We start from the raw sequence: 27,512 nt of genomic DNA, 5'->3' as shown, positions 1-27,512 counted from the left end.
TTGTATGAGTTCAGCAGCCAAATACAAGTGGCATTGCTCAGTTCTAGTCCAATACCTTATGTCAGTTCACTCTATGACTGAGTGCGACTCTTAATTAAGTTTATTTGCGTGTGTGCAAAACATATGCTTGGTTATTCAAACCTTGCTTTGTACAGGTGTTGCCTGATTTTGTTAAATGGGAAAGACCACTATAACTTTTAGGAGAAATTAGCCAAATTAGAATAGATTGAACCATTTGAGTGTGTTCCCAGACTAACATGACCATTTGGTACCTTGCTTGGGAGAATTTAAATATTGTATCTATTTGCAAATGCTTAGAAATAGGAATTTGTGATTTTTAATAAACATGGATTGTTACTGGGTTTTACTGCATGCTTCATTCCAGCACAGGCTGACTCAGTGTGTTCTGAGACATATGCGTATTGAGACACTCCTGGAGATTGATTTTAGATTGAACCATAACCATCATGACTTTGGACAAGACCACTGAGGATGCACACTGTGGATAGCTAGCTGGTCTGTCCACCAGAGCATGCTTTAATTATGTCATCGGAGCCTTGGGTCATACTGTACAGAGGTAGACTATGTTGTATCCTCTAAACCTGTTCAGTTTAATCAGAGACTGATATATTTATTATGAATAAAAGGAACAGGAGGATACTAAGAATTTCTTCACAGAGGCTTAATTGATAGTGCATTGGGTAATGAATGACTAATTAATAAAATGAAAGCAGAATATAATGGATTTGTACTTTGTTTGTACACAAAAGGCATCATTAGAACTATTCAACAATCATTAGCTCCGTCTCTTCTGCAGTGAGTCATTCTGCTCCCTGAAAAACGTCTAGCTGCATTCTAAAACTGCCAAACCATATAAATGATACAGCTAAAACTTTCTGGATTGTCCTTCTATGAAAGCTGGTTCTCTGAATTCAGGGGACTCTACCATTTCTTTTTTTCCATTTAATGATGAAACAGGTTTGATACCTCAAGGCTAATCTCAGCATAATTTTCCAAAAGTAAAGATATACAGAGGAAAAAACCTTTACCCTACCAAACAGTCACATCAGCTATGGTCTCTTGGAGGACTCTACCTGGCTTACTCTGGAAAGGAACTGGCACATCTTAGGTGTGGCGAAACCAGGCGTAAGTTAAAGTGGATAAGCTTAATGACAGCTCCTGTGTTTCTGGTTCATTCAGACAACCTGGGTGCCACTCAGACTAAAATTTGGCCCTTTGTAAATGGGAACGAGAAGACTTTGTTCTCTTCTGCTTCTGAGATGATCACACCCTAGAGGTATGCAGCTCCAGAATAAGCACTCCCTGTCTTAACCAATGTACAATAACTTATATTTACCAATTCAGAATCAGTGCGTTTGCCACATTTATGTGGTGGGTTGACCCAGGCTGGAGACCAGGTGCCCACCAAAGCCCCTCTATCACTCCCCTCCTCAACTGGACAAGGGAGAGAATACAACGAAAGGCTCATGGTTGAGATAAGGACAGGGAGAAATCACTCACCAATTACTGTCATGGGCAAAACAGACTTGACTTGGGGAAAATTAATGTAATTTATTACCAATCAAACTAGAATAGGGTAATGAGAAATAAAACCAAATCTCAGAACACCTTCCCTCCACCCCTCCTTTCTTCCCAGGCACAACTTCACTCCTGGATTCTCTGCCTCCTCCCCCAGCAGTGCAGAGGGACGGGGAATGGGGATTACAGTCAGTTCATCACACGTTGTCTCTGCTGCTCCTTCCTCCTCAGGGAAGGACTCCTTACACTCTCCCCCTGCTCCGGCGTGGGGTCCCTCCCACAGGAGACAGTTCTCCATTAACTTCTCCAATTATGAGTCCTTCCCACAGGCTGCAGTTCTTCATTAACTGCTCCAGCGTGGATCCCTTCCACAGCGTGCAGTCCTTCAGGAACAGACTGCTCCAGCGTGTGTCCCCCACGGGGTCACAAGTCCTGGCAGAAAACCTGCTCCAGTGCAGGCATCCCACAGGGTCACGGCTGCCTTTGGGCATTCCCCTGCTCCGGCGTGGGGTACTCCCTGGGCTGCAGGTGGAGATCTGCTCCCCCGTGGACCCCCCTGGGCTGCAGAGGGACAGCCTGCCTCACCATGGTCTTCCCCACGGGCTGCAGGGGAATCTCTGCTCCGGCACCTTGAGCATCTCCTCCACCTCCTTCTTCATTGACCTCGGTATCTGCAGAGGGGTTTCTCTCACATTACACTCCCCTCTCCGCTGCAGGTTTCCCCTCTTAAATCTGTTCTCCCAGAGGCGCTACCACCGTCGCTGATGGGCTTGGCCTTGGCCAGCGGCGGGTCCAACTTGGAGCCAGCTGGCATTGTCTCTGTCAGACATAGGGGAAGCTTCCAGCAGCTTTTCACAGAAGCCACCCCTGTAGCCCTCCCTGCTACCAAAACCTTGCCATGCAAACCCAATACAATTTAAAACCGTTGTGACAAGATTAAATCAAGTGACTGTTGAGAAACTGAAAACAGAACTTAAAAAGGGATGGAATAATCATAAGCATGACTTATTCAGTCTTAAAAAAAAATTAAAATAAAAAAGGAACATTGAAGTAATAAAATAAAACCAAAGGCAGAAAAGCAGTCTGGCAAATTCTGGCCTCTGTGCTATCAACTCTTCAGTAAGTAGGTTCTTCCACAGGTAGACTCTCAAGAAAGGCCCCAAAGCCACATAAAGGGATTTTTCAAAGTTCAGTTACAAACCCATGTTTCGAAAATTTGTGTATTTCTAGTAAATAACACAGTCCTTGATCTATGAGAGAACTAGACAAACACATAAGAATCAGTCTTTGATTAACAAAAAAGCATTATTCATCCAATCTAGTTAAGCAGTCAGTCAGTTACAATCATTTGGTTGAAATATGTATCAGTCATACTTGTGTGCTTAAATGCTTTGAACGTTTAGTATAATATATTGTGTAAAATGAAATAGGCATGGCAACAACATATAAAAGAGAGTTCTTTTACATACAATGAATAAAATTTGTAAAATCAGATGCCGAAATACACAAATCATTTGTATGCACAAAAATCCCATGAGTGCATATGGAAACCACTTAATTATGCCTGTTAGTTATTGTAATTGCCATTAATATGTGCAATTACTTGCTCTGCATCACAATTCTATGTGAATGGTTAAATCAGCTACAAAATTAGGAATAGCTGAAAAATTCTGTTTCAGTCCCCAAGCCATTTAATTAAATCTCTTGTTGTATAGTAAACAAAGTGCATATCACAAGTAACAAATTGCAAACTATACTTTTTCTTGAAGTAACTGTAGTATTCCCAGAAGAACTGAGGTTCTGTTGTTTACAGAACTAGAATTCCACACGCAATGGCAGTGTAATTGTCCTTCCAGTCTTTCCCATCAGGGCTTAGTCACATTATCAGGATGGGTCAGTTGGGCCCCTTCAGACCTTGGGTGTTCTGTTAGGGCTGTTATATCCTTTTTTTTTATGCTGTCTGTGATCCGAGTATTTGAGCACTTTCTGCATAAAACCGTTAGCAATAACTTAGTTACTTACAGACATAATTGCCCGGCTCTTCTCTTTTTTGAGGGGCCAAACTTTGGTTGGGGTTGGGTTTTCTGATGTCTTCAGGGAGGGGAGGATAAGAATATTCTGGAAACAGAATGGGTGTTACAACTGTAAATGTAATTTTTGTTGGAAAAATTGGAAAATGAGGATGGTTATGTAATTTTTCTCAAGGACTATCAGACTAGATTTTCCCAAGCACTTCTGCAAGACTGTTCCACAGTTAAATGCTCTTGAATCTAAAAGCTTTGTTCTCAGCTCTTACAATGGCCAAATGGCAACATCCTTGGCTCTGCATTCGAAATTTTTTTAGAGAAACAGCTCTTATAGTAGTACTTCATCAGCTGAAATTCAGTTCTAAATATAGCTGAAGTTTGCGCAACCTCTTATGTATGGATATTAGGGCCAAAATTGGTACTCTAAGTTGGCCTCTCCAAAGCTCACTTAGAGCTAGTTTGAGAATGTGACTGCAGGCTTGATGGATTTGTAGTGACAAGAGCCACGAAGAAAGGAAATGTGGAAAATCCAGACTACCCTTTTGGTTGTGCTTTTCACCTAATATGTTGACAGGAAAACACACCAAAATATAAAGGTAAACAGGTGACAGCTCCCACCACCTCCTTACCTCTCCTTTTCCCACACCCACCCCAATAAAGGCTGCAATTATTCTTTTTTCAGCAACAGTGGTAAAACCTGAAAAATTAATAAAACCTAAGGGCTACCTTCCCTTATCCTAGTTTATCCTAGAGCTTGACCATAGCTGCAGTGCAAAAAAATCTAGCTACATACTTTTAAAATTCAGATTCAAGCAACAACATCAACAACAACAAAACCCCAAACCCAAACCCCTTCCTTTCCCATCAGGACTTGGACCACATGTAGACTGTAATTACCAGAGTTATTGCTGTGGAGAGACCGTACAGAATGCAATTATGCTATTACGACAGGGTAATCAGAATAGCTTGCTTATTAGAGAAAACCATATACTTGTCCTATGCTATTATTTTCACTTATATAAAATAGCCTTCTTAGAAGATACTACAATTAAACAGTGATTATGCACGTCAAATCAATTTTCGATGGATATGGTTTATATGATAGCACAAGACCTGAGAGAGAATCACAGTTTAGTGTCCATGCATTTAAATAGTGCAAATAGTTTTGCAGTGACACACCAGTTTAGATGTGCAACTGTGAGTTTTCATTATCCTCAGTCAGTCAAACTGATGGACAGTGGTATCACACACAGACATGAAATGTCCATTAACAATATGTAGTTAGAACTGTTAAATTTCAGACAAAATTCTAAAAAGAATAGTATAATTACTATTCAAACATCACTGTTATTGGAATCTGATGTTGGAGCCACTTTGAATTCGCTGATTTGCAGATAAATGGATAAGACTAAACAAATACACTGTGATACTTGCGATCCCAAAGCTGCCGACAATTTATGAAAATGATACTGTGTACATCTTTGGGAAACAATTGCTGTAAACAACCCATCTGTCATGAGAAGTAATCCTAAATAACAAAGTTGCCACCTCAAGTAGATTTAGATGGCAGTGGAATAGATGAAGCCTTCTTCACATCTCAGAAGGCAGAGTGTGTTACGGGCAGAACAACAATGAAATAAAGCAGCTACTTAAAACCACTCCAGACACACTATTTTGGAACAGTTGCTTTGAAGTCATACCTTCTGAAAGCTATTCAGATGACAAGATGAGAGCAGGAGCACTGGGTCAGTCAGGCTTGTTGCAATGGTAAAAAGCCTACAAAGGAATCTCAGTGCTATTTCTGGAGGATACAAAACATCCAAGTTATCAATGATTGTGTTTTGTGCACAAGATGTATGTTACCCAACATTTTCATGACTCAATACCAACACCTGTAAAGCTGATACAGGCTTCTTGGAAAAGTCTTTGAGAGTTGTATAATGGAAGAGCAAGATCTATGTGGCAAAACAGCTTCCAAAAAGTTGCCAACCACAGCAATGTGGAGAAAAAAAGCAGCCACTTACTATAGCTATATAGACCTTGCCTAGTAGCTGTTCTTTCAACAACTTATATATGCAATTACACATCTATTCACCATCATTGCAGGTGCAAGCTGAGCAACAGCATGTGTATAAATGTGTGTGGGTGTGCAAATGCTTCATTATGGTGATTTGTTTGTACAGTGAGTGAAGCTTTGTGTCCAATGAATTTGTAAATCAGGTGCTTAGCGTACTTCAGTGGAAAACAGTTCACTCCTTAGCCTATCCCTCTCAACAGACATTGGAAAAGAAAGTAGTTAGGTAGTTTCATTCCCTGTCAAAGTAGCAGCTTCCATCTAAAACCTAATCCTGCTTTCTTGTGCTGTCCTCAGGTTTCTAACAATGAAGAGAAGTGAATCTTGAGGAATTAGTCATGTTGAATGGTATCTTAATCATATGCATGATATGCTCCTATATAGCATTAGAATAAGAGGTGTCACATCTTGTGTTGTCATTTCTGGGACAGAAAACTGAGACTGTTAGCTAGCTTTAAATCATTTCTGGCATTAACGAGATTCTGACCAGAGGCTCTCTTTCATGTTCAGGATATGCACTGCATTATTTTCTATTATATCACAATACGTTGCAAAGGAACAGCTAAGTTACCAAGACTAATCCTTTAAGTCTTTCTTTCTTTACAATGTCAGACAAAATAAGACTATGCCATATTTCCGTAATCTCCCTTGTATTATGAGAATATTATGATCTATAACAACAACAAAATCCCTAAACCGCACGCATTCCCATTGGCTCTCCTATGCTTAGACTTGTCTCTTTCTGTCAGAAAAGATATTCCTAAGTCTGTATGATTTCATTTTAACAGACACTATCAGGCTAAAAATCAGATCATTAACATAAAGCAGGAAAAAATTTTTTTCTGGTATTTAGAAGTTAGTATTTCTGAAAAGACCTACATAAGGTTCTCCCCTTTCTTCAAGAATACTTAAAATGAAAGTCAATTTTGAAGATCTAGGGTATATACTGCTGATTTTTTCCTACTTGGATGTGTATATTTAGATTAATCTGTTCAAAAGTAGTTTTTGTTCTCAGACAACTTTACATCACCTACCAAGATCTAAAAAAGATTTCTGCAAGGCTGTGATGGCAAATCACAGGGGAATTTCTTGAGGGAGGGTGGGAGGGGAATTAGAATTAAAAAATAATTAATTAAACCCACCAGAAGTAGCCTTCCATTTGTTTTAAGAGGATAAGGGAAAGAAAATAAAGGTGTGTTCTCCTTCTGAGAGATCTGTCCTTTGGGATAGAGTGAAAACATCATCCCATACATACCTACTCAAAAACTTAGGGTGTATTTCTCTGCTGATATTTTCATGATGTCTAAGCTGCTAAGAGCATATTCAGTAACTTAACTCTTTTAAAATCACTTCATTAGAGCAGCCAAACAAACCATGATCTCAAAATGCACAAGCTCTTGACAGTGTGGTTTTTGTTTGGGTTGGGGGGGGTGGGAGGTGGTGTTGTTGGAGTTTTTTTGTTGGTTTTTTTTTTAATAAGTTACTGCAAAATATGTCTAAAACGCTCAACAGGCAATGAAATAGAGGAATAGATAAATAATAAATTCCAGTATGGGAAGTGGAATGAATTTTCTGCAGGTGCATGACACAAAAGAGCTGATTACATAAAACATCATCTCCCAAATAAAGTAGATGAGTAATGCCCCAGGTCATAGAGCAGGTTTTTTCGAAGAGGTTGGTAGAACTAGAGACCTTTGATGTGTTGGAATAAAGCCTAAACACATCCTAGAAGTAGTGTTATGAGAGCAAGAGTGAGAAAAATATAAATGGAACAGGAAGTTACTGAAAACAGCTTCTTCTATTTTTTGCTCCCAGGTTCTTCTTTCAGAAACAATGATTAAATAATCATTTTTTATCTCATGTCACCCACAATAACTCTGGAGCTTACTTGCAACTTTCAACAAAGGATATAGTTAATGAAAAAAAGACATGAGTGACCCTGTTGAGTATTACCTGTAGGAAAAGCCTCAGTGTGAGGTCAGTTTTGCTTACGCACCAAAGCATCCACACAGGGGAGATGCTGTAAGTGCCCTAAGAGAGTAGTTTTCAGTCAGACTGACACTTCATTAGACAAGAGGATCCAGTCTTAAGTCATAAATGAGATTTTTGACAGTTTAAGATCACACTGAAGACTGAAAATGCTGAAACTATGGGAAAGCAGACTTTGTTGGCTTCTCTGTTGTTACAGCAGTAACACCCATCCTATTTCCAGAAGAATAATTTGGGAGAAAGGCATCTGGAGCAGGGGGCTCCTGCATTTGCTAAGGCAGAAGAAAAGTGCTAGCTAACAGAATGAACTCAGACTAGATGGCAGAAAAGTGAAAAAAACTGTAGAGAAAACAGACTGAAAAGTAAAAAAAAGTTGCAACAAGCTCTACTCTTTCACAAGAGAACAAGAGAATGCAGGAAAGCACCAACCCAGTGAGTTAGGAGGAATGCCAGTTTTCCAGATCAGCCTGTGTTGTCTTCAAAGATACTTTCTTGGGCTAAAGAAGAGCGATACAGGATACATTTCTATTACAAGTTAGGGCCCCTTCTTAAAACGTTTTCATTCACGCACAATATTCTGGAGTTTTGAAGGATGCTTCTTTGTACTTTTACTTGTTAAAATGTTCTCTTTTACTTGGTTTCCTTTCAGTTTATTCTTCTGGTTGAATTACAGCAGAAAGTGTACAACATAACACTAAGAAGTCTATTTGCTATGTATCTTGACAGCTGTTATTCACATACCCTATGTCTGCCTTAAGAAAATACGCATCTGATCATGTCATCTGTTAAGTTAACCACTGCTGCAAGGGTTCAGGTAAACTAGCCTCAGGCAATGGCTGATATTTGCTCCCATTACAGATCTAGCAGAGTCATGGTTTTAGTGAGGATGTAATTTTTTTGTATCATGCCACTCAATTCTGAATTAGTATCAGGAGTTTACAGTATAATAGTATGTTCTTCAGGACCTCTGTTATGTTCCAAAATGTAGGGGATTCCCAGATGACTGTAAGTTCATTTATGTTCCTCACTTGCAGGAAGAAGTGTTACAAATTGCTAGGTTCTCTAGAGTTAAGTATCTCATATGTGAAATCTGAAGTGATATATGTAGTTTATCTCAGTTCTGATTTTTCCATTAATTTTCTTGAGTTAAACAAGAAACTAGGCGCTTAAAACTCATGGTGAACAAGTGGAGAACTTGTATGAGTGATGGATTAGCTCCATTTTCTTTTTTCTAGAGCTTTCTCCGCATAGTTAGTATTCTAAGACGAGTACTTATTCTCTGCTTCTAGGCATTGTAACATAGAGCAAAGCCAAATGAGCAACTGGTACAGAAGTAAACATTTTAGCTGAAGCTAAGCTGAACTGCTGTATCTGAAAATAGGATGCTTTTCTCCTTGAAACCTCTGCAATCCCAGAAAGCTGCTACCCAGTCCGCATAGCTGCTATAATTAAAAATAAATAAATAAATAAACAAACAAATAAATAAATAAATAAAATTTCTTCTATCATAAATGCAGAGCTTATAAAATTATAGAAGTCCCATCTGCAAAGCATGAACTTTAGAGAAATCCAGTTAAGTCAGTGTTACATACACTATCATGCATTGTGAGCAACCCAAAAGGGGCTGAGGATTTAGGCAGCTGGAGAGAAGGCAAGCATACAGAACTGAATTTACCAAACAGTCTCAACAACTGTGATTTCCAAGGTCTGCCAGTGAAAGTCTGTACAACTTTTCTCCCCTTTTCTGCAGTAGTTCGTGAAATCCTCCCTTGCTCTGAGCCATTGTTAGAGGTGACTGGCACACTGTTGAGTGTTTTTCACTTGTACTGTCATTTTCTCTCTGCTGCTGAAACAATTTGGGATGGTCAAGATTTCAGGTTCTCAGTCCACCTGTCTCACTCTGCCATGCTCATTCAAAATGCAGGGAACAAATCATTGCAATGCTTACAGTAACTCAGTGATCCTTCAAGTGGATGTTCTGCAGTGGCCATTATATAGCTGACCATAATGTGCGCTGGCTAAGAAGAGCCTTTTAACTATTCCCTTTCTCTGTTCCCTCACCACAGTTTCTCAAGTCCAGCTGAAATAATGTTATGACACTTAAGTATTGTGTGGGAAACTTTCCAGGCTCCAGTGCTAAACTTGCTGTCATCTTCTCCATCTCTGCCCATCATACATAACTGAAAGCATTTTAACTCTGGAGGGTGAGGTATTCTGGCTTAGACAGTTACTTCTTGCAAAGCAATCTCATCACATCCCTTACATGGCAAGACCTGGAAATAGAGAAGAGTGTATAATTCTTCTGTAGAATAGTGGCTAATATTTCTGTTGAGAATGTTTGCTCTATCTAAATATTCTACACAGATTCATATCATTCATGATGAAAGAATTAAAAAGTACTAGCAGGAGTCAAGAAACTCTCTTGGAAACTGATTTCTACTAATGTTTTGTCCGAGTTCCCCTGAGAAAGCAGGGCTGGTTCTAGATGCTGACTGAGCAAACTTGCCCAAAGCATCAACACTTGTGTATGTTATTTCAAGTCAAACACAGAAGATTGACCCTGAATATTTCATTTGGTGTTCACATGTGTTCATTCAGCCACCTTTGCTTTGTTCCAGCCTGTCTCAAGGCTAGGCACGTATGCTTTCCCTAAATAGCATCTTCTACTGCCCCTGTCAAGAACATTGTCCTAGACTGGGTGGACCACAGTTCTGACCCAGTAGAGCATTTCTTATGTTCTTATAAGGATAAAAAAACCCAAGTCTTGGTGCAGGCTGTTTAGTTAAGAGGTAAGATGGACACTTCTGTGAGCAACGGAATGAAATGTGACTGACATTCCCAACAGATCAATATGGGCAAGGCATAGGGAAGACTGCATGGCCTGAGGGATGTAGCACCCCTCAGAAAAGGTTGAAGGCTTCACTGGTTTGATGTAATGCAGTGATCTATGTCCAGTTGCTGGTTATGCAGCAACAGAACAGTTTGAGGATGTTAAAAAAAATTAATATATAGAATAAGGAAGTTAACACATGAACTGTCTCTTCATTGTATGCAACAATCATGAAGAGCTTTATGCATAAGGACATGCCTTTAGTCATAATCACAGGTCTGCATGCATGAACCATGTATGATAACAGGATATTGCTGTAGTACAGAGAGCAACTTAAGATACCCTTTGATTAAGATCATCTTACTGAAATATTTATGCAGACTCAAGCATAAAGCTATTGACCTGCATCAAGTAGTTATATGATGTGCTCTCTAGGGCATGTATAAATTGTGTATACATTAGACCATAAATCAGCTTGAATTTCAAACAAAAGCATGGGATTTAATGGGCACAAAGAAACCGTTGTATTACCATACAAACTCTAGCTACGTTTAGAGGCAAAATGAAGGTATCATATTTAGCTTTACTTACTCTTCAGAATTTATAGATCTGACCTGCTTAGAGAAGCCAGGGTAATTAATTCTACCTATTAAATTTTAAAAATACAAAGCCACAAATTTGGTTGAAAAATGCCATAATGTTATAAATAAATAAATGGTGTAGCCCATTTATTACAGCATGAATTGGGCAGTCTTGAAACAGAGTTCCAAAACTAAAGATTGTGAAATATTAATACTGCTACTTAACTGCTCACTAAAATAAACAGTTAAGTTTCTGGATAAACATGACTCCCAAGCATTATATAACTCACTACATTTTCAAAGTGTGGTGCAGACATTAATTGACTGACTAATCTTAAACTATCTTTATTCATAGCTAAAGTGTGAAGGTTTTTTATTATTTGACAGACTGTCATGGTTTAACCCCAGCCAGCAACTAAGCACCACGCAGCAGCTTGCTCACTCACCCCCCCAATGGGATGGGGGAGAAAATTGGGAAAAGAAGTAAAACTCGTGGGTTGAGGTAAGAATGGTTTAATAGAACAGAAAATAAGAAACTAATAATGATAATGATAACACTAATAAAATGACAACAGTAATAATAAAAGGATTGGAATATACAAATGATGCGCAGTGCAATTGCTCACCACCCGCCAACCGACACCCAGCCAGTCCCTGAGCAGCAATTCCCCGCCCCCACTTCCCAGTTCCTATACTAAATGGGACGTCCCATGGTATGGAATACACCGTTGGCCAGTTTGGGTCAGCTGCCCTGGCTGTGTCCTGTGCCAACTTGTTGCGCCCCTCCAGCTTTCTCGCTGGCTGGGCATGATAAGCTGAAAAATCCTTGACTTTAGACTAAACGCTACTTAACAACAACTGAAAACATCAGTGTGTTATCAACATTCTTCACATACTGAACTCAAAACATAGCACTGTACCAGCTACCAGGAAGAGAGCTAACTCTATCCCAGCTGAAACCAGGACACAGACATATGAGTTTATCTCATTTGCACAGAGAAGCAAATAATTGTGCGCGCAATTTATTACGCGTGCAAATTAAGTCTGAGTACTTGTACTTAATGTATGCAATCAAATTTGGAGTTTACTTTGGTTTTAAAATAAAGCCTGTAATATTAAAGAGAGAAAGATAAGAGAGGGTTTCAGTACTCCATAGACTAGCTGATTGGCTGAACCATTTCCATTCTGTTCAAGTGCCCATTCTGCCTAACTTTGGAGATGGATGCTTGTTTACTGATCTCTTCTTTCTTTTTTTTTTTTTTTTTACTTGAAATTCTGTCCTTACTGAAACTGGTATACATATACCTGCCCAAAGCTGGGTGGCAAAGTGTGGACAAATACACATTTTCTGATTTAACTTTTCTCTGTCAAGTTCCCAACTATTTCTACTTCATATCAAAAAAGTCATTAGAAGGTAAATTAATTGCAAAGAGGAAGGAGAAGTACTAAAAGGTAATTATAAATCCCTGTCCATATTTCATCAAAAAGCCCATGCTTTCCCTTCTTTTCCTACTAGGTGAAACAATATTCAGCACAAAGACTGAATCTCTGAAGACTTTTAACAAATAAAAATTCTTGCCCTAAATCTCCGAGTGAGAGACCAGACTTGCCTGTGATTTTAAATAAACCTTCCCAGTGTAACATTATGCAAAAAGCAGAGTTTCAGAATTTTTTTTTCCTTAATTCACCAAATTTCCTAGATGTACTTGCCTAAACTGTTTTCTCCATTATTAGTAATATGAAACACTGGAAGCCATAGAACAAGAAACTGCAGCTACATTTAAAAAAATAAAACAATAAAAAAATCATAGTTCTCTAACCTTACAATATGAACAGATTTCCTCTTCCATACAAAATATTTTTTCTTCTCCGTTTCAATTTTTTTAGTAAGTTGACTAGTAGACTCTGAAACACCTAGGTACATAAGCAGCATGTATCACAACAGTAGTACTGCTGTGTATGATTTCTGTGGTTGAGATATGGGACTGAGCACTACAAAATCTGGACTCAACTTCCAGTTGTGCCAATGGCTTCCTACAGAAGCTCAGAGAAGGCAATTAATTATAGCTCAATTCCCCATATGTAAAAATGTAAGAAACACTTGGGTTTTTTCAATGTTTTCTGTCTTTTTCAAATTACATTGCAAACTACTTTAAGTGGGAACAGTTTCTCTTTATATGCTGCACAGCAACTGGAAGAATAATGCATTATTTCAGATATAGCCCATAGGTATTTCTCAGATGAGACATCTGTGTTTGGAGAATCTGAGCCTGAATCTTTTTTGTAATCTGTGATAGTTCTTCTGTGATGCATGAAAACATCTGAAGAGTTAAGGAGGGAAATAGAAATGCCCTTTGTAGAGAGTATACAAGAGACCTGTAATACTTTTCTGTGTGATGTATGAGATACTGCAACTCTGAAAAAGCCCTTTTTCACTCATACCTCTTGCTTTGGTGGTTGTATACTTAAGACCTAAAAATTTCTTCAATAACATGCAAATGCATTTAGATATCAATATAAAAATAATAAGTAAAAAATCAATCCTCCATTGTTTGCACAGTGTGCAATGTCATCCCTGCTGCTTTTTATGCCAGAGTATAGCTGCTGCAACTAAATGTAAATGTGAAGAAAGAACTTGTGTGCACATAACTAGGTTCCTCCTGGTGCCTGAGAAAGGGTTCCCAGGAACTAGAGGAGCTATAGTATTTAAGACATTCTAGAACTAACAAATTAATTCTAAATCAACAAGGGATAATAGAAACTGTTAGATCAGATAACTAGTGAAAAAGCTTTTCACTGACATGTGATAGACTACCTAGTCTAACTCTGATGTTTTTAGACCTAATCCTTTATGCGTCCCAAGGGTTTTGCTAGTAGCACTGAGAATAAGAGAACCAACAAGCATCTGGAGTATCAGAATAGCAGTGCATTGGGTCTCCGTAATGTGGGAGCAGAGTGCACATTTGCACTGTGTGATGGTCCCTTAGGCTTCTCCATTTCAAAGTGAGATTCTGCCCAATCTTTCTGCTCAGAACCCCAATCTTTCTGCTCAGAACACAATGAATGCAAAGCTGGGAGGAAAACAGGACCCTCAGTTATTACTCAAGGATGCAGAAGTAAAGTATTTCCGATATGATGACCTCACTCTCATAAATCTGGTCTAGGTTATGATGGTGTATAATCAGTATTTCCACTTCCTGGATTAAGATGTTTAAATGTTTTAAGTATCTTTTCAGCAACGTTCAGACTACTTGCCAACTTGGGATTTAGGAGAAAAGAGAACTGTAAAACACTTCCTCCCCACCCCCCCCTTAAATGTCCCTATTTCATTTACAGAACTCTAATATTTGGTTAAATACAAATCTCCAAACACTGGGAACAGTCAAACCTTGGAAAAGCCTAAAAACAATGTTCAACATTAATAGCATACTTAACTAACTGATCTCATTTAACTGCTGCAAAAGTAGCATTAAAATATAACTTCACCAAGCTCTCTCTGGAATCCCAAAAAATAAACGAAGTAGTTAGAGTTTCAGTAAGTAAAATACCCAGGCAACAAGCATAAAGCAGTTTGTGTTAAGCATGCATCTTGTTGAGTAATATGCAACATAATGATACCACACCATTGTCACAAATCTAAATATATGCAGTACCAAAATTCTGCATTCAGAGCAATAGAATCTAGTAAGTCCCACCTATGCAGCTTGCCCAAGTGCACTGTGCCCATTCTCCTCTCCAGAAATGGAGAGATTACTCTCCCCTCCTGGAAAATGCTGGAGAAGAACTGCCATGCATATGAGATGAGTCATGCACCAGGGAGAAAGGCTGCTGGGGTAGGAGGAGATTCTCTACTGCGGGACAGAGGAAAAAAAAAGGAGTTCTGTGCTACCAGTAAAGTTTCTCTGCATCACAGGGACTTGGGGTTCCATTAGATCAGACCAGCAAGGGACTGGGGATTTGATGAGAAAGAAAAAGGCCTTCCCAAAAGCACAATGGACCATTTGTTAAAGTATAACTTGCATTGCAGTACTTGGTAATACAGTGATCATTTTTCTGATGCTGTGTCACAAAAATCCTCTAGCTCTACATTCCCACAAATAGCAAATGTTCTGGGGAGCCTTATAGTACTGAAATTTGGATTTCAGTGTAAAAGGAAATGGGATATTAAGTAAACTAACATTCTGCATGTTTCTAGTCCCTACTGAGTATTCCCGAGTATATTCCCCATTATGTGTGGAACAGTAAGTTTCTGCTGGGAGCCCTTTGGTTGGATTTGAACAGAAGCATTCTGACTTTGAGTGAGAGAACTTAAAATATCACAAAGCTTCATATATATGAAACATAGGGTTAAGCCATAAACTGCAGCAAAAGCACTGACTAGCTTATTTAATTTTGGTCGTAAATTAATAGTGTTGGGAAAGGATGTAGAAGACCTCGTATACTTCTTGTTTCAAAAGAAATATGATGCAGGCTAAACAAACTCTGTTAACAGAACAGACTTGTTGATATGGGAAAATGAAATGGAAACCAAAATCTTTCTGGTGAAAAAAAAACATTTAACACATGGCCTGGCTCAAGTGTTAGCATCAAATTTGAAAATTTATGCAGCAACTAAAGACATCACAGATAAGCTTACAAGTCCCTGATGCAAGTTGCAGTGATCTAAACGGCCGCAAAGGGATGAGAGCACCAGCCAGCTGACAGGCAGGGCATCAACAGCATCTTTTTCTGTCCTGGCACTCACTCCGCTATCAATTTCCTTGTGTCTTAAGCCATTGTTTTAAGTTAAGCACGTGGTTACAAGATTTTCTGAATTATGGGCCTGAAATGAATAGATTTACACCAGAAATGACTAGAGCAGATTCCAAAGGTGGCACCAATCTATCTACACTCCACTTGTACCCCTGTTTCTCTTTGCCTTCCCTTTGTTCCATTCAAGCATTTGCAGCCCAAACCTGCTATACTTTACTTTTAATATGCTTTTGAGTTTTCAAACCTCCCCTGCCAGTAGCTTCCAACATCATGCAGTTTACCATTGTCCTGATGGTTAAGGAGGAAAAGCATAGCTTTCCAATTGCTAGCAAGCACCCTAACACTATGCACAAGACTCAAACTGAGCAAACTTGTTGAAGGAACAAATATGTCAGCAACAAGTGTTAATTAAAATCTTTAGCAGCATAAATCAACCCTAAAACATTATGAGAAAACAATGATAGGCATATGAAGGGAGTGGCACAGTCTATTCAGGCTAGGTTACAGCTTTAAAACGGGGGCGGGGAGAGGGGGAAGCCCTAGTATAGAGTATTCCTATAATTGATGTTTTATTGCGTTACAACTTTCCCTAGGCATTACTTAGATGGCTGATGTCCTTATATTGCCTGTGAGGCCCTGCTGGGTTACAGGTCATCCTTCAGCCCAAAGAGAGACAATATAAAAGGAACATAACACTTTGATTCTCTTCTTAGCATCCTAGAACACTTACAAAGATGTTTCCTGCTCTAAAACTTTTGAATTATGATAACTAGAAACATGATGAAGGAGCTTTACGTTTTATGCAGTTGTTCTCTCCTTGAGTTAATTCAGTGCACAGTGCTGCTGATTACACATGTTATCAATAGAAATAAAAAGGGAATTAGTGTCTGGTAGCGACACAGTTGTACATCTCTGGAACAGCTATTCTGAAGTAGCTTTAACTCGTCAGATCTTGAAGTACACCACAGCAAATAGCATAGAGGCTGAGAAGCCCCCTTCATCAGTCTTTTCCAATGAGAATGCTAAGAAATTATGTTAATATAGCTGTTAACAACATCTAACGCTACTGCTTGCACCACAACAGCTCCTCGCCTTGGTACAGATCCTACACTGGAGGAGAAGGAAGACATGGCGGACCTCTGTCAAGGTCCAGCTGAAGAACTCAGTAATACTAATCTTGAAAAAGCATTCTTTAATTGCATGGTGCCAGGAGGAAAAGTAGCAGCATGGAGAGCAAAGCATGATGGCACCGATGAATACTTACACAAATCAAACTGGATTATCCCAAAATTAAGGGGGGGTGGGGGGTTGTGTGACATTTTCACACATTGTCATGGTTGTCTGTATCTCCTCAAGTAATACAGAGTTTTGACATGGTGTGCTCTTCTTCAGTCTGTGGAGCCCTGTCTTTTATGACTACAAATCAAATGAGATTGTCAATCTTTTCTATGCCCTGTGACTGCTGGAAGGATATAATGAGAGCAATATTTTGGCTTCCTGCAACTGTCTCTCAAATAGATGGTGATACAGAAATCTGTTCTGAATTTCATACCCCTGCCCTCTTTAGACTCTGCTTTCTCTCTTGATCCTTACCTGGAAGGATGGAGGAAGGGAAAGAGAAAGGGGAAAGGAAAAAACTATGATCTTTGGAACTAATGAAATCCCTCTTTGCATTACGTTTTCTTAAGTGATTGCTGTCTTTTACCATCTAAATCATCTTCCATCACCTTTTAATTCTTTAAATTAGAACTTAACTAGTATTTTATAATTTTTAAACTTTCTTAACTGCCTCAAAAAATTCCCCTTGATGTCATGGCAGAATGTGGTATTTTTTAGAGTAGTTTTTCAGCTCAGAGCTAACCCCAGATCTACAATCAATTAACTTGTTTCTTTTTATACAAAATTTGATACAACTGGATATTCTGGCCTTCTCCCAAGCTCAGTGAAAACAATGGGACTTTGAACAGCCATCTTAATGGTAGCAGGGAAGGATGCTGCTGGTTTTAGAAATCTTTCCTATGAGGATTTCCAAATGAAAGTTTTGTTAATTGTGATTCTTCTCCTGTGAATCCAGCATGAAGTCATAGCACAATAAGAATAATTAAATTCAATTTCTTAATAACAACACAGTCTAGAGACAGTCTATAGTTAAGCAAGACTTAAGTATTTTGATATGTGTTTCTCAAATTCAGGACGTATTCCTTTTTAAGGCTTGCTCACTCAGTGTGACAGTGTGCTTAAATAAAGACTGAAATACGAAGTCCGGTGTTCGCTGTACTATAGCAATCCTCATAAAATATTGCTCAGTGGCCATAAAATAGTTCACTTAAATCACAGGCTGAAATGCATTATTTTGTCTAAAAAGAGAAAATAACTGATTCAATTAAAACAGAGAAACATTCATTCCTTCTTATCTTTCTTATACTATTTCCAGTATTCTCTACATTACCATTAGGAATTATATGCACCATTTATATGCTGGAGGAAATTATCTATTTGTCAGTAGAGTCTGCACAGAAAACTGAAGTCCATATTTTCTTCTCGGACCATGACTGTGGCATCTTAATTGATCACTGTGAGGAGATGCTATTTAATTAAAGTTGCATTGTGAAGGATCTAAATCAGTGAATTTGTATTCCTGTTTTAGAATAAATAGCTATTAACTGCCTCTAGTCGAGTTTACTGAATACCTTGTTTATCTTGTTTACTACAGGAACATTTAATAAGATCATAGTGGCGTGTGTTATTTTTTAAGTTTTTTACATGTGATAAAATTCACTGTAGTCTGTAAAGATTACATCTGTTCTAGTAAATCAAGGTTATAAAAGATCTTTTCATTTCTACAGTGAATGCTTTGTGAAGAAAAGCACACTAGAGAGAAGAAGTTTTATCGTGAAGCCCTGATTGTTCAAGGCTTGGAGTAATTGCAGCTTCTGCTGGCGTCAGGATTGTGAGTGTCCAGAACTTCTCAAAAATCAACATCTAACGCTATTTGAACCAGCCAGTTACTTAGTTATTCTGTGCTCTTGCTGGAAGAAGAGGGAGTCCTCTCTTAAAAACAAACAAACAAACAAACAAAAAACGTACAACAAACCCACAAACAAACAAAAACCCAAAAAACAAACTTCAGCTTTGTTCTCACATGGGAAACTCCCTTTGAGATTTGACCTCAAGCAATAGTTCATGAAAAAAATTGCAAATGAAAGCAATAGGAAGGTGAACTAACACTTGCCATCTGCAGTCTATTCATCCTGAGTTCCTTGAACCTGATGTTTACATTACTCAGTATCAGCTAAAAAGGGATTATATGGTCCAGTGACAGAAGATTCTGAACTTCTGCAAGACAGCCAGCAAGTCTTGTAACCATGCTGTGTATGGTCAATACTACTGTTAAGCTGGCGTTTCAAAAGAGAAAGGAAAATGAAGCACTGCATCAGAAAATTTTCTTAGGTAAATACATGAAAAGCTGTATGCTGCCACCTCTACATTCTCAACTATGTCACTGAAATTTCCTGTGTAAAGCTGGGCTAAAAAAAACAACTGTAATTGTATAGGTCAAGAAGAGGAATATAAATTATGTCTTTAAACAAACCCACATGAACACCAGAAAAACCTTTAGAGTATAGGCTGGCTTCATCTATTACCACATTTTCTGCCTCGATATACTTCCCTACACTAGACATAGCCAAATGAATTGGTGCATAATAATCCTTGACCACATCATGCATTCAAGAAAATGTTGCAAAACAAGAGTGCATCTCCAGTAGGAATATAGTATCATTCAAATGCCATATAAAAGTAGGAATGTTTTTGTAGTGATCAGTTATATCCATATTTTGTTATTGGCTTATTTGTCTCTGTAATTTAAATGCATGACTTAAATGTTAATGAAAATTAATTTAGTTATTAAATTAACAAAGATGCCTACATGTTCAAACTTACTTCTCTACATGGTTTGTCTGCAAGCAGGGTTGGGATGTAAACACAAACTTTGTATGTATCATTTAGCGTTCCTAAGACTTTCTTTTGACTTAGAGTCCATAGATAGTTATGTTGGTATTATAATGATAATGATAAAATTATTTTCCAGAATGGTAAAATTATTTTCCAGAATAATAAAATAAGGTAAATTACAGTTACATCGTCTAGCATACATAATTCTTACAATATATAAACTGTATTTCAGTTTTTTGAGTAGCCGATTGTATAAAATTGCTCGTAGTAAGTGATTGCTTACAACACTCTTGGGTAAAATATTATTTAAATTAAGTCATTTATGTTTATTTTATTATCATTTTGAAGCATACAGATGTTCAATACTACTTGATAAACAAATTTAAAACCTGAAAAGCTTACCAAATGTGCTAACTCTACTACTAACTATTTATACCTACCTGGACAAAACCCATATGTATTTATCACCTTTTGTTTCTCTCCACATATTGTATGTATAACACAGTACGGTAAAAGACATCTTTTCTTGCATATTAGTATAGCTTCTGCTATGCAGTGGGACACTGTCCTATCTGATGAAGTCTGTATTAGGGGAAAAAAAATGCTACTTAGTATTGATAGTTCTTTCCCCTTACAAAAAGCACAATAATGTTTATATCTTTGTCTATTTGTCAGACACGTTGTGTGCTTTCTTTGTTGTACATTTCACAAAGGCCAAAATAATCAATTAGCAGAAAATAATATAGAGGAATTAAAATTGAGATTGCATATGCCTTCCTTTCATTAGTCACTTCTGCTTCCAGAAATCAAATGGCAGAAACATACATTCCTCTTTCAGTCAAGATTGCCCCTCTGGGAGTGAGTCGAGCAGTTCATGTTAGAAGCGTCCTTTGTTCCCTTCACTTAGGGTATCGGAACACTTGGGCATCAGAGATAAATCATCTACTGTTTGCCTTAATTTAATTTGTATTTCACTCCAGAGCAAGGTGCTCAGAATTGCTTGATAAGACAAATAAATAGAAGAACTTGAAATAGTTACAAATACTAATATCCTCCTTGGCTCAGAAGGAAGCAGTATAGCAGGTGTAGGAAAATAGCCTGGAATATTTTATTTATTCAGTAATCTGAAAAAGGCTGGAACTGAAGTTCAATCCAAAATTGCATTCAGGGACTGTCTCTTTCAGGCGGATAGTGCCTGACCCAAAACCCAAACCCATTTCTAGGTTTAGAATTCAGTGTAATGGCCAGTGATGGTCAACACCCCATTCATTGTCTTAGGCTGTTTTGATTACTCCTCATAAAGAAACGTTCCAGTTCTTGTATGACCATCTATTCAGATAAACTGAGAGTAAACTGGCTCTTAGCCTTTGCTTCCAGCTTGTTGTTGTGCCTTTCTGTGCAATCACATCACATCAAAGTGATGTGGTTATTTGTTTCCTTTTTTTTTTCTACAGGGGTCATGATTGCTTAGATTCTGACAATCTGAAATTACTGAGTCACCACCAACAGACGTTTAGGATTATTCCTCAAAGTGAAGTTAAGCTGAAAACACCATTAGCCATTGTTCAAGGGGAGAAAAAAAAAAAATCTAATCACAATATTCTATTTATATACTAGCGATTCGGCTGCGTCCCCCCAGCACCACCTCCTGTGCCCACACTTCATAAGAAGATTACGCTTCTCCCTATGAAGTGAAAATTACCTTCTTGTGGGGAGAAAGCGTTTAATTACGACTCTGCTTCCCCTTGTCTCCATGGTGATCCCCTGCAAACAGCCTGCTTTCTCAGACCTCCTTTCCCCCCACCCCAGGAAAGTCATCCATTAGCTGGCAGCGAACCTCGGCCGCCGTGTTACCGGCTGCCCCGCCGGAGCCCAGCGCCCGCCCGCGGGCGGCCCCGGGGACCCCGCCGGTTGCCCGGCGCCAGCCGCGCCCCCCGCACGCTCACTTTGCGGAGAAACGTTTGCGATCGCGAAGCCGCGGGAAGAGCTCCGCTCTTCATCCCCGTCGGAGCTAAACCGCTGCATCGTTTCAGCGCTGGCTGCGGAAAACACGATCCCGGTTGCCTGCCCGGCCGCGGGCGGCCGGGCTAAGCAAATGGGCCGATGATCCCGGCGCGCCCCTGCCCGCCCCCCGCCCCGGGAGCTGCCGGGGAGAGAGCCCGGGGCCGTTACCTGGGTGCTCCCCGGCGCCGGGGCCCGCGGGGTCGGTGAGGATGCTGGGGTCACTCTGCGACCTGCCTCGGGGGAGAAAGCAGCCGGTCCCTTCTTCCGACGCAGCCATGAGGTGGAGGGCGGGAAGCTCAGAGGCGGGGGGAGGAGGAGGCGCTCATGGAGCCGGAGGCGGCCGGGGGACAATGGGGACGGGGGTGCGGCGGCGGCGGCGGCGGCGGCGGAGGGGCGTCAGCCGGGCAAGACCAGCCGCGGCAGCATCTTCCCCGGCGCCGTGGGCAGGCTGCGGCGGGGCGCTCCGCCGGCACCGGGCACTCAGGGGGCAGCTTCGGGCGCCTCAGGGAGGGTGGGCCATGCTGCCTGGCGGCGTGGGGAAGAGCCGGGGCGCGGACCGCCGGCCCGGCCCCCCGCCGCCCCCTCCCGGGACGTCCCCTCCCGGGACGCACCCCCGAGCGTCGCTCCCGGAGTCGCCTCAAGCCGCCGCGCTGCTGAGCGCATCCGTTGGAAAACATTGGGATTCTCCCATGGTGCCCCGCGAGCGGCCGTGTGACGTCACGGCGGGGGGGGTCGGGGGGGGGGGAGAGGACGGGCGCTGCACCTGCACTGCACAAAGGCGGGGGCCGCCGCAGGTGCGCGCGGCTTCGGGGCTCCGCCCCCACCGGGAGCACGTGACTGGGGGCGTGGGGAGGGGCCGCCCCGCCCTCGGGATGCGGGGCGAGGACAGGACCCCCCGGTCCCGGTCCCGGTCCCGGTCCCGGTCCCGGTCCCGACCCTCGCAGCACTCGGGGCGCTTCGCCCAGCGGGAGGAAGCGGCGCGACCCTCCGGCACGGGGGGGGGGGCGCCGCCGCGGGGCTCGGTGTCCGTGGGGTGTCTCCGCCTGGGGCTGAGGGCGGGTGTCCTGTGCGGGGAGGGGGGTTCCCCTCGCGTCAGATAGCGCCGGTTCCTCCGCGGCGGGACGCGCGGGGGTCGCGGGTGTCCGCTGCCTGTGCCGCCCTTTGGGCTGGGGGTGGTCGTGTGGGAAGGGAGGTGTCTCACGGTGAGCCCGGGGACATAGGGCGTTTCGAGTCGGGCTGAATAGTATGGTTTGCGAGTTCGTTTAAAGGGAATAACTGGTCTTATGGAATTTTTCTTTAAATGAAAGGTGACACCTCCTCATCTTGCAGTGGGTGCCAGCAGAGGGGCTGCTTGTGTGTACCCGGTGGTCCGGGTAGTATCTTCTTGGAGTTTTGACCTGTAAAAACCAGGGACGCTTTTTAATTGCTCTCCTAGTAAAGTCCTATAGAACGCTCAGCCAGTGCTTGTTGGGATCGTGTGGGCTCTCTCCGCGTTTGTTATAGCAGGGCACCGTTGAGGAGCGTGCGTTGAACATCGCTTTTGTCTTTGTATGGGATTAGCACGTACCTACAAGCAGATTTCTTAGGCTGACTCAGGAGCAATGGTTATACATGAAGCTGACCGAGTTCCTATCGTAAGGCAGGTGTAAGTTTGACAGATTTTAGGGATGAAACTTTGTGTCAGAAAATTTTCAATTAATGCAGTCATTTGTTCATGTACATGGTTGTTTTTACAGAAATATATGAAAAACATTTTGCATATCTTATATAAAGCAAATGTGTTTTAGCCATTTCTGAAAGCACGGGCAAACCACCCAGTTCTGTGGGGTTGTGTCTTTGTTGTATTTTGGGGGGTTTATCACATCCATCACGCTGAGAAGTGTATTTGCCTTTTTTCTTCAAGCAGGAGTTTCAGCGTTAATCGCCTGCACACATCTCATTTGGGAGTCACCTTTGGGCTATGTATTCCCTGAGGTTTGGTCAACTTTGTCACCTTTTGAAAAAAAGAAGTCTGTGGGCCTGCGTTTAACGTAGAGCTTGATAAGAAAATTCTTCAAAGAGTCCATTTGAATGAGGCCTGAGTGTGGCTGTTTGGTAATGTCTGCCCATGGCTGGGGTAAGCTGCTGCATCTAACGGTGAGTTTGAACATTGTCACGAGAACAGAATTTGAACAAAGGGTTTAAAGCAAAATATCAAAGAGTTTCTCATTCAATGAGTACTATCCCTTCTTGCTGTGTATAAGGTAGATCCTAAGGAAAAAGTAGCATGTGGTAGTGTAATCTAAGCTGTATCATAATACAAAGGAATACATTAAGGTAGCAAGGGCATTCTCTAAGTTGGGTTTTTTTGAGAGCTTAACATTGCTATCTTGACACATTTTCAGTGTCAGTTTTTGTAATTTCTTCTAAGCTTTGCAAGTCAAACAGCTCATCATAATTCCAAAAAGACAGCTAAATGAACCATTTTTATCATGCTATAAAACATTCCCAAGGAAACAAACAAACAAATAAATCCAAAACACGTGTTTAAGGGATGCTTTAAAGAGATCAGGATGAATTTTGTACTCCTTTCCCCCTCAAGCTAAGCTTTTGAGTTGCCATGACTCAACTTTGAAAGGGAGTCATGAACTCTAAAAATTACTTATAATGGTTTATTTTTCTGTGCAAATAGATAGTGCAGTCTGACATGAGTACTGGGCCCAGTTTTCAAGTAAGAAATCTCCCCTTCATAGTGAAATAATAAGTCAAATCTGGTTTTAGTCCTAAAAAGAGAGGTTTTCCTCTATAGAGCTTTTAGGTCATGCTAGAAAATGCTGATGGTTTCTAGTGAATTCTGTGAAAGTCTGTTTGTACTAATTGATATACCTGCCTTCTGCAATGAAGAATGATACTGATTTCTTGTATTGAATATATAGTTGAAAAGTTCCATATCAGATTTCAGCATTCGTACAAGATTGAAAATATTTTCAACCCAAGAAAATATCTCCAAGACAGCTTTAGTATCCTATAGAAGCACACAAGATAAGACTGATGTATTTTTAACCAACTCACATAGGTATTGCCTCCATAGAGAACACTTTATAGGGTTCCTTTGGATCCTAAAATATTGTCTGATAGAAATCAGTCAAACAAGGCTGGAATCTGCCTTGCTGTTTTGACTTAGCTAAAACATTTCATTTTCTCTCATTCCTGCCAAACCAAGCATCGAGAGACTCAGTCTTGGAATAAATCCTAGTTGCTGTGCGTGACAGCTGATGGACCTGCCCCTAGGTCACCTTGCTATTTCCAAATGAACCATCATCATGTTTGGGGGAGGGGGTACAAGAAAAAAAAATTGTATTAAATTGTTTAAACCTGTGTTGCTAAATAATGTGTCTTGTGTAAAAAGTGTGATTATCTGCATGTCTTTTACTTTGAAGTTTCACATATAATGATGACGACATGTCTGTGCTTTTCATTTCCTTACATTAAAGCAGGCTCTGCATTCCTTCTGGGGGGCAAAGCTTTTGACAGGAAAAATAAATGTGAAGCAAAGTCTCTTCTTCACATTGAAGGACCAACGCCAAAAGGAATGGAGCATTTTCACAAAAGTAAACAGAAGTCGATGGAGGCGTGCACCAACCAATATATTGTAAGTATATTGATTTGTAAACACCTCTGAAGTCGGAATGAAACTAAGCCTGGTTCTAGCTGTGGGTACTAAGCACCTGAAAAATTGTCCTTAAGTTCCCTTTTACTACTTGATACAATTCTATAAATGTCACAAACAAAAATGTTTGCAGGATCATAATAACTATTAGTAGAAACATGATTCTCCTTTTATTTGGTTTATTTTCTCACTATAGCAGACTTGTGGTAAACAAGTTTGCAACATTTTCCCAGTAAGTACAATGATCTGATATGTTTATTTCTCTCTCAGAGGATTTCTAGCCTTTGATATTTATGATGAATAGTTATGATGAGATTTTTCTAGCTAAGTGGCAGATATTTCTGCAATTGGCATCCATTCAGTTGCAGAAAAATACTTCTTAAAATGAAATATTCACACAAGGACACAAAAGAAAAAAAAAAATTTATTTAGCTTGGTGCATGTTCCACAACCAAACCAATACATGTCCATTTGATATGCCTTCCCTTGATAAAAATTTTTAAAATGCAATTATATAAATGGTATGCATTATTTGATTAATTTGCTTTCTGTTTGATCGACAGCTGAACTCTTGTTTCATGGCCTAGTTATATAAAGAGAAATCCTAACTTGTGTTAAAAAGGAATGATTCTCTGAGGAGAAAGAAAAGAGGTGAGTCATGTCAGTGCTGTTTTTCTCGAATCAGCAGAATATTAAACAATCTCATTTTCATTAATCTGAAGCCTGCATGTGATCTTTGAGCATAACGCTGATGTTCCTGCGCTGTTATTTAGAAAAATAAGTTCAGGATACATTTGGATTGACAGTATCAGCTTTCATGTTAAAATTGTTTTGATGACCAAGGGACAAATAGCCTTACTCAGAGCAGTTTTCTTAGATACAGCAACAGAAAGCATTTGTTCTGTGGCTCGCAAGTCTTAACCTAGTTTTTTAGATCTTATGCCAGCTTGTTGTAGTTCAGTATGCTTACAGTAACAATAAAGATGAGCATTGCCATGCTTAAAAGGCTCTTGTCTCTATTTATTTTGTGACTGGTTTTTTTTCCCCTCAGATGCTTTCTTGGTAAGGAGGACATAGGGCCTATTTTGAGCCTTTATTTGTCAAGAAGATAAATGCATGTCACTGAGAAGAGATGTAAGTATCATCCAGCAGTCACAACTCTGTAAGTACAAAGACTTGAAAGATGTCTTCTCCAAGGCGTGCTGATGTAGTTGCTACTATGGAAGGCAAATAAAAAGTAAAAAAGGATCAGGGACTTGTTTATTGGTGGCTTCATGTACACATTCACATTCAACATCTCTGATACTCAAGAGCTATTCTAGGAATCACCCGTCTGATTTTCATGTTTGCTTTCTCGCACAGCTCTGGTGCTCGCTCTGTCATAAGTGAAGGAGCAGGAAAGGAAGAGGCAGGGAAAAATGTAAAGGAAGACAGCTCAGCTGCCCGCCTTCTTGACAAAACAGCTCTACTCACTTAAGTCCCTCTAGGTAGCAGTGCAATGGCAATGAGAAGGGGAACATCTACTCTTATGTCAGTTATTCCAAATTATGCAGCTTATACTAGTAACAGCAACATATCAGTTTATGGGGAGGGAACTCATATCTGTGACATGCCAAGGCCAACAGAGAGTTACAGGGATGTGATTACTGTGCATAATAATCGTGCGTAAGAAGCAAGGAAAAGGCAGCTGTGTGTGGAAGACAGTAGAAGACTCCTGTGGTGCTGTCAAAGCCAGCGAGGCTAGAGGTGATGCGCCGTGTAAGTATTGTTTGTGCCAGTTTGAACCCTGAAGGGATGAATCTGATTTTCCTCTCCATTTTTTTGTTCCCCTTAGACTTCAATATGTCTGAGGGAAAGGGGCATAATATCCAATTTCCATAGCGGGTCCAAATCTTCCTCCTTTCTGCATTGCCTTTTGGGGAATGAACATTCTCCTATACAGATCTTTCTCTTTTTTACAGGCACAGTGTTCTTATGAAGACATATGGCTGGAAGGTCCTTATTATTCTCCCTTTCATCCTGAAAGCATTCCATGGTCTCAGATATCCAAAACTATGAAAAACTGTGGACATGGGAGGTCTGAAAGCCATGTCCAGTGTAGCCAAGACCCTGC

General features: G+C 40.3%; 1 protein-coding gene and 1 long non-coding RNA gene across 3 annotated transcripts in view; one reads left to right on the top strand and one right to left on the bottom strand.

Moving 5' to 3' along the window:
- The window catches only part of PHACTR3 (phosphatase and actin regulator 3), a 115,484-nt gene extending 93,441 nt beyond the window's left edge, over positions 1-22,043 (bottom strand). For both annotated transcript variants that reach the window (XM_075020279.1, XM_075020288.1), the window contains exon 1: positions 21,919-22,043. In XM_075020279.1, the coding sequence (XP_074876380.1) occupies positions 21,919-22,027 (109 nt within the window). In that variant the 5' untranslated portion in view covers positions 22,028-22,043. The remainder of the gene's footprint in view (positions 1-21,918) is intronic.
- Positions 1-27,223, top strand: part of LOC142026866 (uncharacterized) — a 107,770-nt gene extending 80,547 nt beyond the window's left edge. The window contains exons 2-5 of the long non-coding RNA XR_012648941.1: positions 23,657-23,886; positions 25,227-25,381; positions 25,963-26,050; positions 26,451-27,223. This is a non-coding gene — a long non-coding RNA (uncharacterized LOC142026866). The remainder of the gene's footprint in view (positions 1-23,656; positions 23,887-25,226; positions 25,382-25,962; positions 26,051-26,450) is intronic.
- Positions 27,224-27,512: the final 289 nt, after the last annotated feature.

This window comes from Buteo buteo, chromosome 2 (assembly GCF_964188355.1).
Source record: "Buteo buteo chromosome 2, bButBut1.hap1.1, whole genome shotgun sequence".
Lineage (NCBI taxonomy): Eukaryota > Metazoa > Chordata > Aves > Accipitriformes > Accipitridae > Buteo > Buteo buteo.
The sequence above is the reverse complement of the archived record's forward strand: the minus strand, read 5'-3'. Positions and strand labels throughout refer to the sequence as shown.